Raw genomic sequence first — 15,256 nt, forward strand, 5'->3', positions numbered from 1 at the left:
TATGATAAAATTCTGTTGCCTCACAAAAAAATAAGAAAGTGCTGCTGTTTGGACACAGAAAATTCAATATTGGAAATTTATTCTTCATTTGCTCTGCTAACAACTGCTGTTTTCTTCCCCGCCAAGGAAATGCTAATAGACTTTGGAATATGTTTATACCAGTCTAAACTGATTCTATGCTTCTTTTTTCATTTGGAACCTTGATTTATTTATAGGTTAAAAAGGGTCATGAGCCACATCCAGTTCATTGGCAGCATTTTGTTCCTCACCAACAATGCAATAATATTGGGCCCAATTTTAGATGCTACGCTATCACTGAGAGTGATTTGGATGGACGATGATAATGCAGTCTGCTGCTCACTTGCGCGCTTGTTGATGCTGTGCTTTTCTGGTAAGGTATGAATGTTTTTTTTTTCCCCCTTTGTTTTTCCTTGCATGTGCTTGTGACAGTTGGGGAAGGTGGCAAGCCCTCGATGCTGGGCGGAGTGCTAAGCTTCATGAAGCCGACAAAAAAGCAGAAGGAGGACATGGCGACGGCCAAGGACGGCATCTTTCTAGATGACCTCGACCCTAGGGAACTAGACCCTGAGGTTGCAGCCCTCTACTTCCCAAAGTTTAGGTAAGGGAGTGTGTTAATCAATTTGCTCCTGGTGTCGTTTACTTCAGCTCATCTATTGCAGTCACTGCTGCAAGGGAAATATTGCACGTGCTCATAACGTCGTGTGCAAATACACAGGACTAAGACACTGACATGGTTAGCATGGCCAGACGTCAATGAAATAGCTCCAGGCGGGGCTTCGCATGTGAAGCTTCCTTAGTCAGCCACTGTAATACCTCAGTCACACCGACATGCCAAAGGTCGTTTGAAGAGGAGTGTAGAGCTTTCAAAGGAGCATTATTTCAAGTGATATGTGTCAGTGCTACATGGTCGCCTTGAAACTCTAAACAGAAACCGCAATGTATCCTTGGCACTGCCATCGCCTCCAAATTAAAAAAAAAAGGGCCCAAATACGTTTTAGAATAAATTTGTGCCATATCTTTTTCTGGAATATTCACTTCTCGTAATACATTGAAGCACCAAAACAAAGTGCACGCATAGTAAAGGTGTTACTTCATCAAATACATAGGTATTAATTGTAATGATGGCCACCGTGTGTACTGCTTTGTACACCGCATGCTGGCGCAGGTTGGCATCGATCGTTCGGTGTTGCCCTTGCTACACTGTACCCTTGCTTCAGTTGGTATTTTCACTTTGTTTTCTCAAACCAACAATTGTGAAGATGAGCGACGATGTTGAAGATGGGAGAAAAAAACAATGAAATAGTACTGGCAATCACTGCAGTGTCATCACTAGAAATAGACGTCGAGGCAGCAAGCAAAAAGGTGTGCGATATACGTGGCGTCTCATCGCCAACAACTGCCTACCGACGGCTCTGGCTTCATCACGGAATGCAGTTCAGCGACGGGTCTGGGCCTGTCGTAGATGCGATAAAAAAAAAAAAAAACTAAAGAGCGAGAATGACGAGGGACCAAAAAGAAAGTAATGATGTGCAGAAAAAGCAGAGGAGACTTCGATGTGTAGCACCTGATAACCAAATCGCACATGGCAACTGTGTTGTGCCGATGTTGCTGCTGACGACGGGCCGGACCGCCGTTAGTGTACTGGTGCGTTCATGATTGAGATTGCGGGTGTCCCAAAAGTGTTTAATGCTACTTAGTAACTTGTTCTGAATGGAAAAATTTCAATTTACGATTTCAGCCCTACAGATTTCAACTATACAGATTTTTTTTATTCTCTTGGATACTCTCTAGGCTCGAGAGTATTTATTCCCTTGAGATATCAAAGTACGAGTGTGGCCTCCTTTGACTCAAAGCGCGATTCGAGTAAGCCTCCTTTGATGCAACCTGTGTGACAGCGTGCATTCTCCTTTGAAGTAAGGGACCTTTGGTTCAAAGGACTTGGAAAGTGCCTGTGTGGCTTGCGTATTAGTCCGTTCTTCTTTGCCCACTATCCCAATTGGCCTTGAGCCAGCATTTAAATAAGTTATTCTCTCCCTCTTGTGCCGGTAGTCAAGCATCAGTTGTACGTGGGGATTCCCACATTCCACTCTTAATAGAATGTCGCACCCCATTTGTAACTGAACCCTTAATGCAGCTCTTTGCAGCGGAATACTGTGGCTGCTTTGGCAACTTGTTCTTGCCTTTTGGCTCATCCTGTGTGATCGCTCGTGCTCGTTTGAGGTAGCAGATTTTTTCTGTGATCACAGAAGATGTTTGAAGCTGGAAATTTCCTATTTGTGACTGGAAAACATAAGAAACGTAAAGGCATTTAGTAATGCAGAACAGCAGAGAAATCTAGAAAGAAAACTTTAATTTCAGGTGGGAAATAAGTAACCAGTAACCAGTTGCTTGCATAATTGCTTAGTGTTTTTCATGCACATTCATGTAAAAGAGCGTTGTTATAACTTATAGCACTTAAGACTGTAGCGAGAGGGTTACCGTATCGGGAGGGGGGTCTAAGTTGTGCCAAAAAGCATTGAAAGCATGTGTTGCTGATGCAAACTTACCATAGAGGCTCCTTTGTTCAGACAAAACTGCTTCTTTAAAGTCTTTCTATCATCAAATGCAGCTTGTATTTCATCGCATCCAGCATTTTCTTGCCTGTGAAAACTTGGTTCTTGGTCGAAGTGACATCTGGGACATCTAAGCCTCGCTTAATATTCATCTGTAGTGTTCGTTTAAGTTGCTGCACCCTGGTTGCTTGAAGCCAGCGAATTTCAACGAACGCCATCAAGACTGTAGTCATCCTGTTGATTGCCTTTCAGGTCGGCACACTCGCCAAGAGGCAAAGACGACGACGCCGAGTCCGGCAATGGGCCGTCGTTGTCCCAGTCTCCTAACAGCGACACGGGCACCAGCCACATGACCACGCTGCACTGTCTGGACAGTGACACAGAGGAACGGCACAGCATGTTCGACTTCTGCAGGTGACCACGCTCCCCGCATCACACACTCCAGCTTTCCTGTCTCACCAAAAACGAATGGTGCAGTTCGAGCTACGAATCACATGAGCTGGCGAACAGTGAACACCAGGAAACATCTGTTGGCACATTAAGTGGATACTCACTTATAATGACTCGCTGTTTTTTTTTTTCTTGCTTTTTTTTTTCGGACTATGTTCAGTATAACCTCGTTGATACGATCCTGTTACGTACGATTTCCCAGCACCAGTGTTCATGATTGAGAACACAAAAAGTGGCCCGTTACAATTGCACCTTTTCTTTTTGTTTTACCAGCTCATACATTCTTGGAAAACGCTATCTTTCAGCACCACCGTTCAGCGCATCACCAAACTACAGTCATAGATACGTTTCCTGGCGATTAGATCGCACGTGAACGTGAAAAGGACTCGAGGCACGCGCGATCAACGCAGTAGCTGCCTGCCGCAGCAGCTTCCCTGCGAAACTTGCCCACCCATCTCCAGTGAAAACGCCAGCATACAATTGGGTTCCTATTCCAGCATCAACAAATGTTCTCTCTTAGGTCATCACACATTCACAGATATTGTGCCGTTAAAAGCATACTGCATGCTTTTAAAAAGTAGGTGATAACCCTGATGGCCTGCCATTCCCTGCTGAAAGCAGCACGAAGGGAGCATCACGTTTCGCCCTGGTGGCATCGTATTCCGGTGTTGCCCACCCACTCAGTTTCGTTTTGGTTTCTCGTCAGCATCTTAAAATGTTCCGTAATTGAAAAACCACAAAGTGCATGTCGGGACACTTGGGTCTTGCCAGCCCGACGCGTATTAGCGTCTCTTGCCGCAACTTTTCTCACCGAGCAGGCATGCGATAACTTCCTGCCAAAATACCTCTTCCGAAGAAGCTGTTGACTCGGGGCCAAATTCATGGTGCGCTAGTGCCGATGTCGCAAGAATGACAGTGCACATCTTGAGCCCCATTACTTTGGTGAATGTCGGCATCTTATGCTGCAACAATTCGTGTAATGCTTTGAATTGTGTAGATGTCAACTACACTTGAGCCTGCCGAATGTTTTAGTCATTGCGGGTTGTACATTTTCCCAATTAGTGCATTTTTTTCCTGGCGTTTTCTTTCTTTCCATAACGTATGAATGAGGCTCTACTGTACTGCTCTGTTCACAGAAATTTGTTATGAATTTTAACTGACCTGAAGCTAGGAATCCAAATGCTTTTCGCAAAGTTTGTCTCTTTGTATACTGTGTAACTAATAAGAAAAAGTAAAATTTACTCACTTGCTTTCACCTTTTTAAGAGCTTTCTGTTTTTACTGCCCGAAACAGGCACAAGTACTCGGACCTTGCCATGTCCCTGTGCGGGGGACTCCAGGACTGCGAAAAGTCCATGATGGAGGAGAAGTTTGCTCACTTCCTGATCACGTACGACACCTTCTGCGAGAACCCGGACGTGCTCAACAACCCGGACCTTGTAATTCGAATGGGCGGAAAGTACGTTGACTGCGTCTCTTGAGATTTCTTGTGAACTGGATGGTTTGTTTACTGATGAGGGGTTCAGCTTAAGTCATTTGACTAGTGCTAAAATGCGACAAAAATTGACTGCGTAGTATTTAGCTGTACTCGTTCCAATTTTGATGGTACGTAAGTGGTTCAATGCAAAAACTTGGGCAGCTTCCAGAAAACAAGATGGTGGATGGAAAAAAAAAACACTCCGGGCCAATGAAAGGAAACATAATGTATCCTGTGGCATCATCATAATCATCAGCCTATTTTTATCTCCACTGCAGGACGAAGGCCTCTCCCTGCGATCTCCAATTGTCCCCGTGTTAGGCTAGCCAATTGCAACTTTGGCACGGAAAAGCTTAATTAAATCAATAGCCTTAATTAGCTACTTAATCCAAGTGCATGCATTATATGTGCTTGGTTGTTTGTTATGTTAAGGTGGCCCGGAACCACTTTTTATCAAAGTGGAGAAAGGCATTTGAAGTGAAAATAGGCCATTTCAGAAATATACTGCCACAAAAAGTGCTTCAATGCGTTCAGCAGAAGCGTAGTTATCTTCAATCAAACATGGCCTCCGCTGTGCACCCGTTCCTTCTTCAATGCCTTGCACTGCAAAGGCTATGGTGCAGTGGAGTATGCCCGCAACGCTCTACATTCTAAATGTGACCGTGGCGCGCAGTCCAAATTTCATTTCAGATGGCCATAACTTTTGCCTTTGGTGCCTACAAGGTGCTAAACACAAGCCAAACGCAATTGTCCTCAGAGGGCCGCAGTGCGCTTAGCCAGTAGACTCGTGACGGCATCCCGCGGCGGCTGCCGGTATCTATGTCACGTAGCCGACCACAGCTTGATGTCAGCTATCGGCGAATAGCAGCCGTCTAAGGAAAGGATGAAATAAAGCATCTGGTGACGAAATAAAGGGCCCAGAAGAGAGTGAGGACAAGGCCTTATGCTGAAAAGAGAGTGCTTGTGAAAAAAGTGACTTTGCAACCCACTTCCAAGCTCCACGCACTGCGTACGACAGAAAAACTTGGCCGAGAGGTTCGCAGCAGCGTATGCTGCTCGCGGACTTTGTCATTTCACCAAACCCAAGAAGTGGTTCAGGGCCCTTGTAAAGATTACTTTTTTTGTGTGTATTTTGTTCTATTTTTCTGAGTGTATTAACCCTCCACGCACCATGCACTAATACAAAATTTGGCTGAGATGTTCATAGCGGCGTATGTTATCTGCGGACGCAGCAGCGTATGCTGCTCGCGGACTTTGTCATTTCACCAAGCCCAAGAAGTGGTTCAGGGCCCTTGTAAAGATTACTTTCTTTGTGTGTATTTTGTTCTATTTTTCTGAGCGTATTAACCCTCCACGCACCATGCACGAATACAAAATTTGGCTGAGATGTTCACAGCGGCGTGTGTTATCTGCGGACTGCGTTTTTTCACTAAGCCCGAGCGGTGGTTCAGAACCCCTTTAATACATTCACTGCAACTGCACATTTTGAGGTTGCGATTCCCGTGCGTGATGACCCACTGGTGGGTCACTCCTCGTATTCCTCTGGTGCATCATGACCCACCAATGCATTATAAGAGAGTCGTGCTTGTGGAAAACTTCTTCACGGGGAAGAGAGCATGACCTCATGACGAGTCTGTCCAGAAACAACAGGAATGTGTCCTCTACGTCGACTTCTAGTAGTCACTTGCACTGCACACTGCAAAACCCTTCAAAGCCAGTCGGGAGGAATAGCTGCAGTGACCCACTTGTGACCCAGGTTGCAGGGAACGTGTTTATGGTGGTGCGAGATTGGTCTAGTGATTTTTCAGTTTCATCATCATGATCATCATCATTGTTGCTGCCCCTTTGTTCTCAACGATGCTGTCTGGCAGATCGATGCTGGTGACTTCACTGGCGCTTTGTAGCAAATTTTGACTAGACGTCACCTGCGCCCAACTTTGAGGAATAAGCTCTTATGTAGCCGCTTTATTAGCAGAACATCTTCGATCAGTTTTAGAGAGTGCATTGCACCCACTCAATGTGTTCTCTGGTCTTTGGAGTATGCTGGAATCCTTCACCAACTTTTTTTTTCCATGCAGGTATTACAACTGGAGTGCCATCGCGCCACACCTGCTGTCCCTCGCCATGTTCCAGAGGCCCTTGCCAGAGGTAAGATGAGTGTTTAAAGGAATAAGAATGATAATACATAAATGGCTCCAAGGATTTTTTAAGTTCTCCTAACTCAATTACTGCAGTGAGCAGTTGAACCAATCAAGAGTCTTCTAAACAGTCTTTATATATTTTTAATTATATATGCCATGTAACATTTCAAACCTACATTGCATTTGATAGGGTTCTTGCAGCGGCAGGGAGCCTTTGGCTCCGGTTTGTCCAAAAAAGCGGTCTGTGGGAGTGAGAAATTTTGTTCAGAATCACCGTTGCGCGGCTTTAAGAGTTTGAATTCACGGAAGTTTTTCTTTTTCTATTCAAATACTGCGGACTTTGCTGGGGCCAATGTAACAGTTCAAATGATCTGTCACTTCAAATGAAGAGATTTCAAATTGTCGTGATTTCACTGTAGTTGGAGCATTTCTGTTTAACAGAGCAGACTCCACTACTTCTCTGCGTCAATCTTGAAATTTCAACATAGCGGGCCACCGAAAAGCCCAAATTTCCACCTTTGTGAGATTCATAACAACAGTAAAGAACTCGAACTCTTGTTGCGTTCGTTCAGTGTCAGTTTTTATTTTTTGTGCTCCTCAGAAAACTCTGGACAGGCTGGCAGACATCCACATGCCCAAGAAGAAGAAGAAGGCGACCTACTCGTGGTGGTCTTGGGGCCGAACTGGAGGAGCCAAGCCTGACGGCGTTAACAAGCCAGATTCTCAGGTAGGCTCTGTTTGCTCTTGTTCTGACTCTTTTTCTGTTGTTCCTTTCTTTTTTTCATTTTTCAATTACGAGTGGAAGAATGGGAACTAAAGGAAAACATGGAATATCGGTCTCGCTCTGCACTGACTGACGTCTGCCACGGTAGATGGCTTTTCTGTTTTTTTTTTTAATTTTGTCATCGCAAAGCAGAAAGGGACAAGTCACATGCGCATGTGCCTTGTCCTTTCCTGTGTAGCAGTTAAGTACATTGAATATGCTGGACCAACTTGCCCGAACTACTAACTTTGTTAACTACTTTTTGGTAGTTTGGTAACTACTAACTTTACTGCTACTGACGTTTTCCATTAGGCAATTGTGGCACAATTTACAAGCACCTCATCTCTGTGCTCTGCTCGACTAGGCCCACATCCACCTAGAAAAACAAGGAGTTCATGTGATTCAAGCCACTTTCTAAAAACAAATTGTTTCGTATCACCAATGCGTGCATTATTCGTGCCCAAAGGGAATTAGTTATAATTGCGTAAGCTGGCACTAGTATGAATCGTTAAATTGCAGTGCGTTGAATTTTGGGGTGTGGTGTAATGTTCAGTCGACTTAATTAAGCTGACACAGATGAATTTATTTCTTATTTCCCTCTCTCTCTTTTGACGTGAGTTTGAGCACACTTAACAAAGGTGCAGCTCTTTTGTGGTGTTGTGGTGCCGACGTGATCATCCATTGTCCCTTGCAGCATAGCGACGAGAACTTGGGTGTCAGCGACGGCAGCGAAGGCCCGGATGTTGTTGTGAAGGCACAAGAGCCTGTCGTTACTCCTTGCAGAGACGAAGTGATTCTCATCGATCCCCCGCACTCCATACCACTTGACAAAATGTAAGAACCTGCGCATCTCTAATACGCAGTTTGTTTGTTTATTTATTATGCATGCCTCAATCGTCCCATCGAGAGACATTATATCAGAAGTGGGTGTGTGAAGGGTAAGACTGATGATGGTGTGGTGGCCATCTGTCACTTTGCTGTGCTTCCGTCACTTTGCCTGCCTCGCTGGGGGGGGGGGGGGGGGAGGGGAGGTCGTATTAAACTGGATTTTCGGAGCCAGGGGCGGCGACTCCCATGGTGAGGCACTGCAAACTGACGTATGGTCACTACAGTGGCAGTACTACAAAGCACTCGATGGCAGGCAGGTACACTGGATTGCTGAACAGTGCAGTTTGTCTTGTACGGCCACTATGGTCATGGCTGATTTGGAGGGAAAGAAATGACTGCAGGAACATGGTGGTGTGGGCACCTGGCAAGATCATGGTTTTAGGGATAGCCTGTGCAATGTACACGACAGGCTTGTTGAGTCAGCTTACTGTCACTTGATATGGAATGTGAAAATCCAGGATAAAGACAGGCGAGAAAATCGGCGACGAGAGGCAAATGTAGAACAGTCTTAGTGAGGAGGCGGTGGTGCGAGTGGTTTTTTTAGACTAATTCGTACAGTACCGTTCCGACTGGATTCGATAGTCTGTAATTTAGTCCGTCAGTTGTCTCTGTCTATGTGTTAAAACATTCTGCTGGGAAAATCCATCGTCTGAGTTTGCATTTGGGATTGCTTACCCACTCCTTTCTGTAATGCCCGAATGTCCCCGAAAGTAAATGAAATGAAACGCAAAATTTGCGTCCCATAAGCTTTTGTGGCCAACAGCACATGTTATGTTAAAGAAACTCGTACTTACGTTGCCCCTGCTGGGAAATAGGGGTGCGTTTCATTCATTGCTGCACCACTGCAAAGCGGGAAAGTTGTGTGTGGTGAAATTTTCTTTTTCAAGTAACAGAAAGGCACCGCGTGGTCTCTGTGTATTGCAGTGAAGTGTCACGCGAGTGCAAGGAGGAGCAGTACGCGTCGACGTCGAGCGAAGCGGAGACCTCTGACACACACGGCAGGGCGAGTTCTGAGCACCGTAAGGTGCCCAGGGAGAAGCGGCCCTACTTCTGCGACAAGTTCAAGAAGTCCCTTCGCCTTTCGTCCGACGAAATTGTGAGCCTCTCGTGTCGTGTGCTGCTGCTGTGTGGATTTCTTCGCATTTTGGACGTTTTGGAGTACAGTCACTGATCGATAACTTGGTTGCCTGATTTTTCGAAACCTGCTCAATAATTCTGACTTCTCAGCGGCACTACCGCCAACTCTACAGAGCGGCGTTGCACTCTGGAGCTCGAGGTCATGGGTTCAGTCCAGGCCGCGGCGCCCCCATTTCAGTGGGGGCGAAAGGCAACAACGCTCGTGTGCTAAGATGCAGTTAAAGGACCCCGGGTGGTCAAAATTAATGCCGAGTCCCCCACTATGGCGTGTGCTTCATTCACAGATTGTGGGTTCGGCCCATAAAGCCACAGAATTAATAATAATAATAACAATAAACTCTGTAGAGCCAATGTATAGGGCAGCAGAAAATTTTGGCTGCCACACGGTACGTCTCCTGGGTTTCCGAACTGATCCTCATGTGCGAGGCCACAAAAATGGCAGCCGCGATAAAGGTTGCCATCATTCAGGCTGTTGTCTGTCCCCTAATTTCATTATCAAGGGAGTTCTTTGGCAACTCCGGGCACCGAGGTATTTTATGTAGCCACTGTAAAGAGCGCTTTGTCAACTCAAAACCACACTACAACTTAGATCGCCATCTCCCAAAGTAGAGCTGGCTAGGACTAGCCAACGGGGGTGGCGGGCAGCAAGCCATTGCTGCTGTCTTGCCCCCATTATGTTCCTACCCACGACTACACCAGAGATCGCGTGTGAGGCAGCATGTACGGGCTGGACTGATGGACAGGTGCATCAAGCGAAATTTGGGTCCAAGAGCGGTCAGGCCGGCAACTACAGTGAATGGCTGTTTAATTCATGTGTGCGCTTACAGAATGAAATGGCATACACTTGCATGCGAGCATAAAATTAATGAGCTTCTTCTTCTTTAATGGATTTTGTGCAGCACAGCTTAAACTGATAGCGTTCCGGAATTAAAAGGACGTGTTCTCGGACAGTCACTTTCGGTCATATTGATTTCAGTGTGTGTTCATTGGTTGCTTGAGCACTACATCGCGCAAAAGGGATATTATCGCCATAAATGATAATCCAAGAATATGTGCCAGAATTGCATTCACAGTCTTTTCACTGCATGACAATGCACGATGGGAAAACGCTAAATGCACTTGGAGCCTCAACCATCACAAAATTTAAAGTAGATAGTATATTTGAGTAAAGCAAAACGCTGAGCAATCGTCTGTGAAAAAATTTTGTTGTGTTGGCATTGTAAGAAACAGTGAAGTGCATTTTATCATGGAAGCTTTATTTTCTTTTTCTTCTTTTCTTTTTTTTTTTACTGCCTGAATATTCTGACATTTTTGCAGCACTCTCCATTTCTGAAAAATTGTTACCAACTGTTTTGAAGGAAACGTAGTCAGAATTGCTGGCAATGGATGCCGCTGTGCCTTTGTTGTCTTGCAGTCTCGTGACTCGGTGACAGTGTTCGTGACAGTGGTTCCCCCCCTTTTGTTCCCAGGCCAGCCTGAACCTGAAGAGTGGGCGCAATGAGGCTGTGTTCAGCGTCACCACAGCATACCAGGGCACAACACGCTGTATGTGCCACATCTACCTGTGGCGGCATGACGACAAGATCGTCATCTCGGACATTGATGGCACTATCACAAAGTGAGAGGGGCTGCTGTCATTTAGAACCGACCCTTATTTCACTCTCTCTCTTTCTCTCTCTGTCTGTATCTAATCCTTACTGTAGCGCTATGTTATTATTGGGAACTACTGCCCTTTTACAGCAGTAGCTGCTGTTATGGGTTCTTTCAGCACTCACCGTGTCCATGTGCCCCCCCTATCCATAGGCTGAACCACAAAACTAACTGTAGTCAGTGACTTAAAAATTCAGTATAAGCTCCCACAAAATGCACTAAGCCTGCTTTTCTGTGCTTCTGTATTCCGAAACATGGTTTCCAGAAAGGCGTTATTGAAAGGTTTGCCTATGCTGCTGAGTCTCAAAAACAAGTGAACATAATTGGCTGGCACATTTCTACACAATCTCTTTGAATGGGACAGCAGTTTACTTGCCACGACATTCTTACATTGTCAGAGACTAATGCAACCTCTGTGATTGTTTTGGGTGGCTTACTTATATTGTCTAAATGTTTGTTGGATCTCTCGTAGCAAGTTTTGAATGACAGGAAACTGAGCATATTGATAGTCGATGTTTCTTCTGTACTTTCTTTCTTCTTTTGTCTACGATTTGTAAGTCTGCTTTTCTTTCATACCACGACTCGAAACAATCTAGTACAAACAATATTGGCCAACCCATTATGGTATCAGTTTTTAATTCCATGACAGTACCTCATTATATGATTTCTGCGGTTGAAAAGGACATTTGGTAAAGACAAATACTGAGCGAGCATTCACCCACGCCAGATTCTGAGACCGAAGTTGTTTCCAAGTGAGCTTTGGCAAGCCACTGCACATCCAAGTGATATCCAATGACTGTCTTTGCTCATGCCAGTGCCGCACTCCAAAGCCAAATGTGAACCTTCCGCAGGATAGCCTGCGGTATAGTCCTACATAGGGCACCAATGAGTGCACAGCAGGGCCATGTGTGCTGGTGTTCCCAAGTTCGAAAAGTGTGAAGCACCATCTGTGGAGTACTTGCGCTGTCCCGTAGCTACATACAATCAAGCGAGTAAAGCACAGAATCTGACGAAGGGGAATAACGAGGTGAAGACATTCTCCACATGTTGCACACGCCTTGCAATCAGTTGTCCTGTGTTTATGAATTTCTATGCATTTACGTGCGAAACTGAAAATAAACCTTTAGTCAGAAGTCAACATTTGTGTCTGTCCCCAGTTGTAGGTCCATCATTGGTTCTTGTGCTGTAGTTGCGTGAATATGGGTCACCAACCAGCCAATACATAACTATGACACCGACTCTTGCTGTCGTCGTGTCGTGCAGGAAAGCCAAACATTAGGAGGCACGAAAAGTTAGGTCGGAAAACACGGAAGAACTGGAAACGCGAGGGAATCGAGCATCCCCACAGATTACGTGATGTCGTCTGTCATATCCAGCCAAATTAGGTCGTGCCCGAAACATGGTGGCCATGACATGATTAGAGGTCGCAAAAATGCTTCTGCCGATTGCAGTACACAAAAGTATGGTCTTTGAAATTGGCTTCCATTATTTCGAGTGCGCTGCCACTGTATCTCTGGTCCAGTGGTGCACCAAATCACTGGGGTGCACCTCGCTGGGATTACACCACCTATCGCACCTCTGTTAAACCTGCAACGTCTGCCCACGCTGCTGTAGATGTAGAAAGGCAACAGTGCAGCACCCTCGCACCACTGCAGGTCCGACGTGCTGGGCCACATCATGCCCATCCTGGGCCGAGACTGGGCCCAGTCTGGGGTGGCCAAGCTGTTCACCAAGATCCACGCCAATGGTTACCAGTTCCTGTACCTGTCGGCACGCGCCATTGGCCAGGCGCACCTGACGCGCGAGTACCTGCGCAGCGTACGCCAGGGGGACCTCTGGCTGCCCGACGGACCCCTGCTGCTGTCGCCCACCTCGCTCATCAACGCCTTCCACAAGTGAGCGCGGCCTCCGTCTCTCGGAACCTTTGCACTGCCGCTCTCGGGATATCCTGGAGACGACCCACACACTCTTTGCTACTCCCAAGTACACTCGCTCTGCATTTTAAGCACACTCCCAGCCCCTGACCAAAAGCAAATTGCACGAAGAACATCATGAACTCATTGTGCCGTTCACAGATTGGTCTGGTTAAGCCGCATGCAGCTCGTATATTCAATTTCTGACAATAGCTGGAGCGCGTGTACTGGTGCTCTGTCGCTTCATCTCGGCAGGGCAGCCAGGACAGGTTAGCATGGCAGGTCCATTCGCACTTTTGGCAGATAAAAGAATTTATCAGTTGTTGACAAATTCTGACTCTGTTGCAAGCTATGATAGGGAACCAGCTTCTATGAATGAAAGTAGCAGTATTATACTAATAAACTAATAAATATTCGCTGAACCAGCATGCAAAAAAAACCTTGGCACAGAGTGAGGAGCAGTTGAGGGAAAAAAAAAACGCCAGTCACAAGGTTAAATACTCACTCATGTATCATCGAGTATGTAGCTGCGTCAGTTTAGTCCCTACAGCTGCCTTTTATTTAAGTTCAATCTGTGTTTGTTTTCAGGGAGGTGATTGAGAAAAAACCGGAGGAGTTCAAGATCAGCTGTCTCCGGGATATCCAGACGTTGTTCAACGTTACCGGGAACCCATTCTATGCTGGATTTGGCAATAAGATTAATGTGAGTATGCATTAGAGGCGAAGGGCTTCACAACAAGCAGCTCAGCTGGAAACTATAGGAGTTAACCTTATGTAGTGAACAAATGGCACTGTGGAACAGAGGCCAAAGTGCAGGAGGGTAACAACATATTTGCTTGTGTAAAACCTGCACTTTTTTTTTTCTCTGGAATCTTGGCAGGGTGTATATCTTACATGAGTCGGGCATATGAGTACCTGCTAAAACCGTTGATGACGTCGTGAATGATGTAAAACATATTGCAAACACTGGCTACACACTGCCCATACGTTCATTCAATATTCAACACCATTGATAAAGTCCTACTTCGTTCTTCAACGCTCCTGCTCACAGTGCTGCTAACGTCTTCAGCGAAGTTTATCAGCACACTCGCAGAGATGGTCGTTGTGCTGAAGCATGCATTATAAGTGACACTTTATAGAGCACAGCTCTTTGGTGCCTGTTTCATGTCGCCGTCGCCGTTGTGCCTCATCATAACCAGCTCCGTAGCCCCTCCTGGCGCCATCTCTCGCGCGCGGCGCGAGCCTTGCTCTCTTCGCTCCTCCAATGCCACCCCTGTGCGGCGGTAATCAGAGCGCTAGCTCGGTGGCGGCTGATCTCGATGATGTGCTGCTGCCGAAGTCGAAACGCATAGCCACTGCCATTCGCCACTGCGTGTACCCATTGCTGTGCATTACAACAAAAATTCAAGCAGAACTTGCAGGAATAATAACAAAATACAGGTTTTTTGATAGAACGAGACAGAACTCCACCGCATGGGCATCAGCCAAACTATTCCAACCAAAGCACGGCCTCCGAGACTTGCACACATACGACATGAAACGCCGCCGCCGGCTTGACAGGTTCCACTCGCTTCGCTGGCTGTGCTTTCCGAAGCCATTGACACGAAAGGGAATGGTCAATAGCCGACGTTTGGTGACCGCGGAACAGCGCAAATTTGAATACAGCCAAAGAAGCGATATTGGGCCTGCTTTCATTCTTGCTAATTATTGTGAACGAAACTGTGGAAATGGTAATATACATAAACGAAGTGCATGTGAATGAGATCTGCCCGGAGAGGTAGGTGTAATTCATTAATTAACAGCAAAGATTTCTTGAACCTTCTTTATTGACATAGTATATTGAATTTTCAAAATATTTACCGGAGTGCACGCTTTGTGCGTACCATCAGCGAAGGGGGACCTCTCTTGGGGTGCATTCAGTCCGTGAATATGCGCATGCGATGTGACGCTGCGTATTTGTAGTGGCTGTTGAAATCGCATCTGCAGATGCAGGAATGAAGCATACAAAGCGTTCTAAGCAGGGAGACCAGAACTTGAACATACGAGGAGACAGTGTTTACAATAATTAGCAAGAATGAAAGCAGGCACAGTATTGCTTCTTTGGCATTATTCAAGCCTGTGCCGTTTCGTTGTCACCGAACATTGGCTACTTACCATTCTCTTTTGTGTCGATGGCGTCGGAAAGCACAGCCAGCGAAGCGAGTGAAGCCTGTCGAGCCCCCGTCAGCGGTGTTTCGTGTCGTGTACGTGCAAGTCTTGGAGGCC

General features: G+C 46.0%; 1 protein-coding gene across 5 annotated transcripts in view; it reads left to right on the top strand.

Moving 5' to 3' along the window:
- Lpin (phosphatidate phosphatase LPIN) overlaps positions 1 to 15,256 on the top strand; it is a 145,216-nt gene that overhangs the window by 115,061 nt on the left and 14,899 nt on the right. For all 5 annotated transcript variants that reach the window (XM_075698896.1, XM_075698894.1, XM_075698893.1 and 2 more), the window contains exons 6-15: positions 451 to 619; positions 2,826 to 2,987; positions 4,317 to 4,481; positions 6,578 to 6,647; positions 7,242 to 7,367; positions 8,098 to 8,237; positions 9,216 to 9,387; positions 10,898 to 11,046; positions 12,734 to 12,973; positions 13,580 to 13,694. In XM_075698896.1, the coding sequence (XP_075555011.1) occupies positions 451 to 619; positions 2,826 to 2,987; positions 4,317 to 4,481; positions 6,578 to 6,647; positions 7,242 to 7,367; positions 8,098 to 8,237; positions 9,216 to 9,387; positions 10,898 to 11,046; positions 12,734 to 12,973; positions 13,580 to 13,694 (1,508 nt within the window). The remainder of the gene's footprint in view (positions 1 to 450; positions 620 to 2,825; positions 2,988 to 4,316; positions 4,482 to 6,577; positions 6,648 to 7,241; positions 7,368 to 8,097; positions 8,238 to 9,215; positions 9,388 to 10,897; positions 11,047 to 12,733; positions 12,974 to 13,579; positions 13,695 to 15,256) is intronic.

This window comes from Dermacentor variabilis, chromosome 7 (genome assembly GCF_050947875.1).
Source record: "Dermacentor variabilis isolate Ectoservices chromosome 7, ASM5094787v1, whole genome shotgun sequence".
NCBI classification, from domain to species: Eukaryota; Metazoa; Arthropoda; class Arachnida; order Ixodida; family Ixodidae; genus Dermacentor; species Dermacentor variabilis.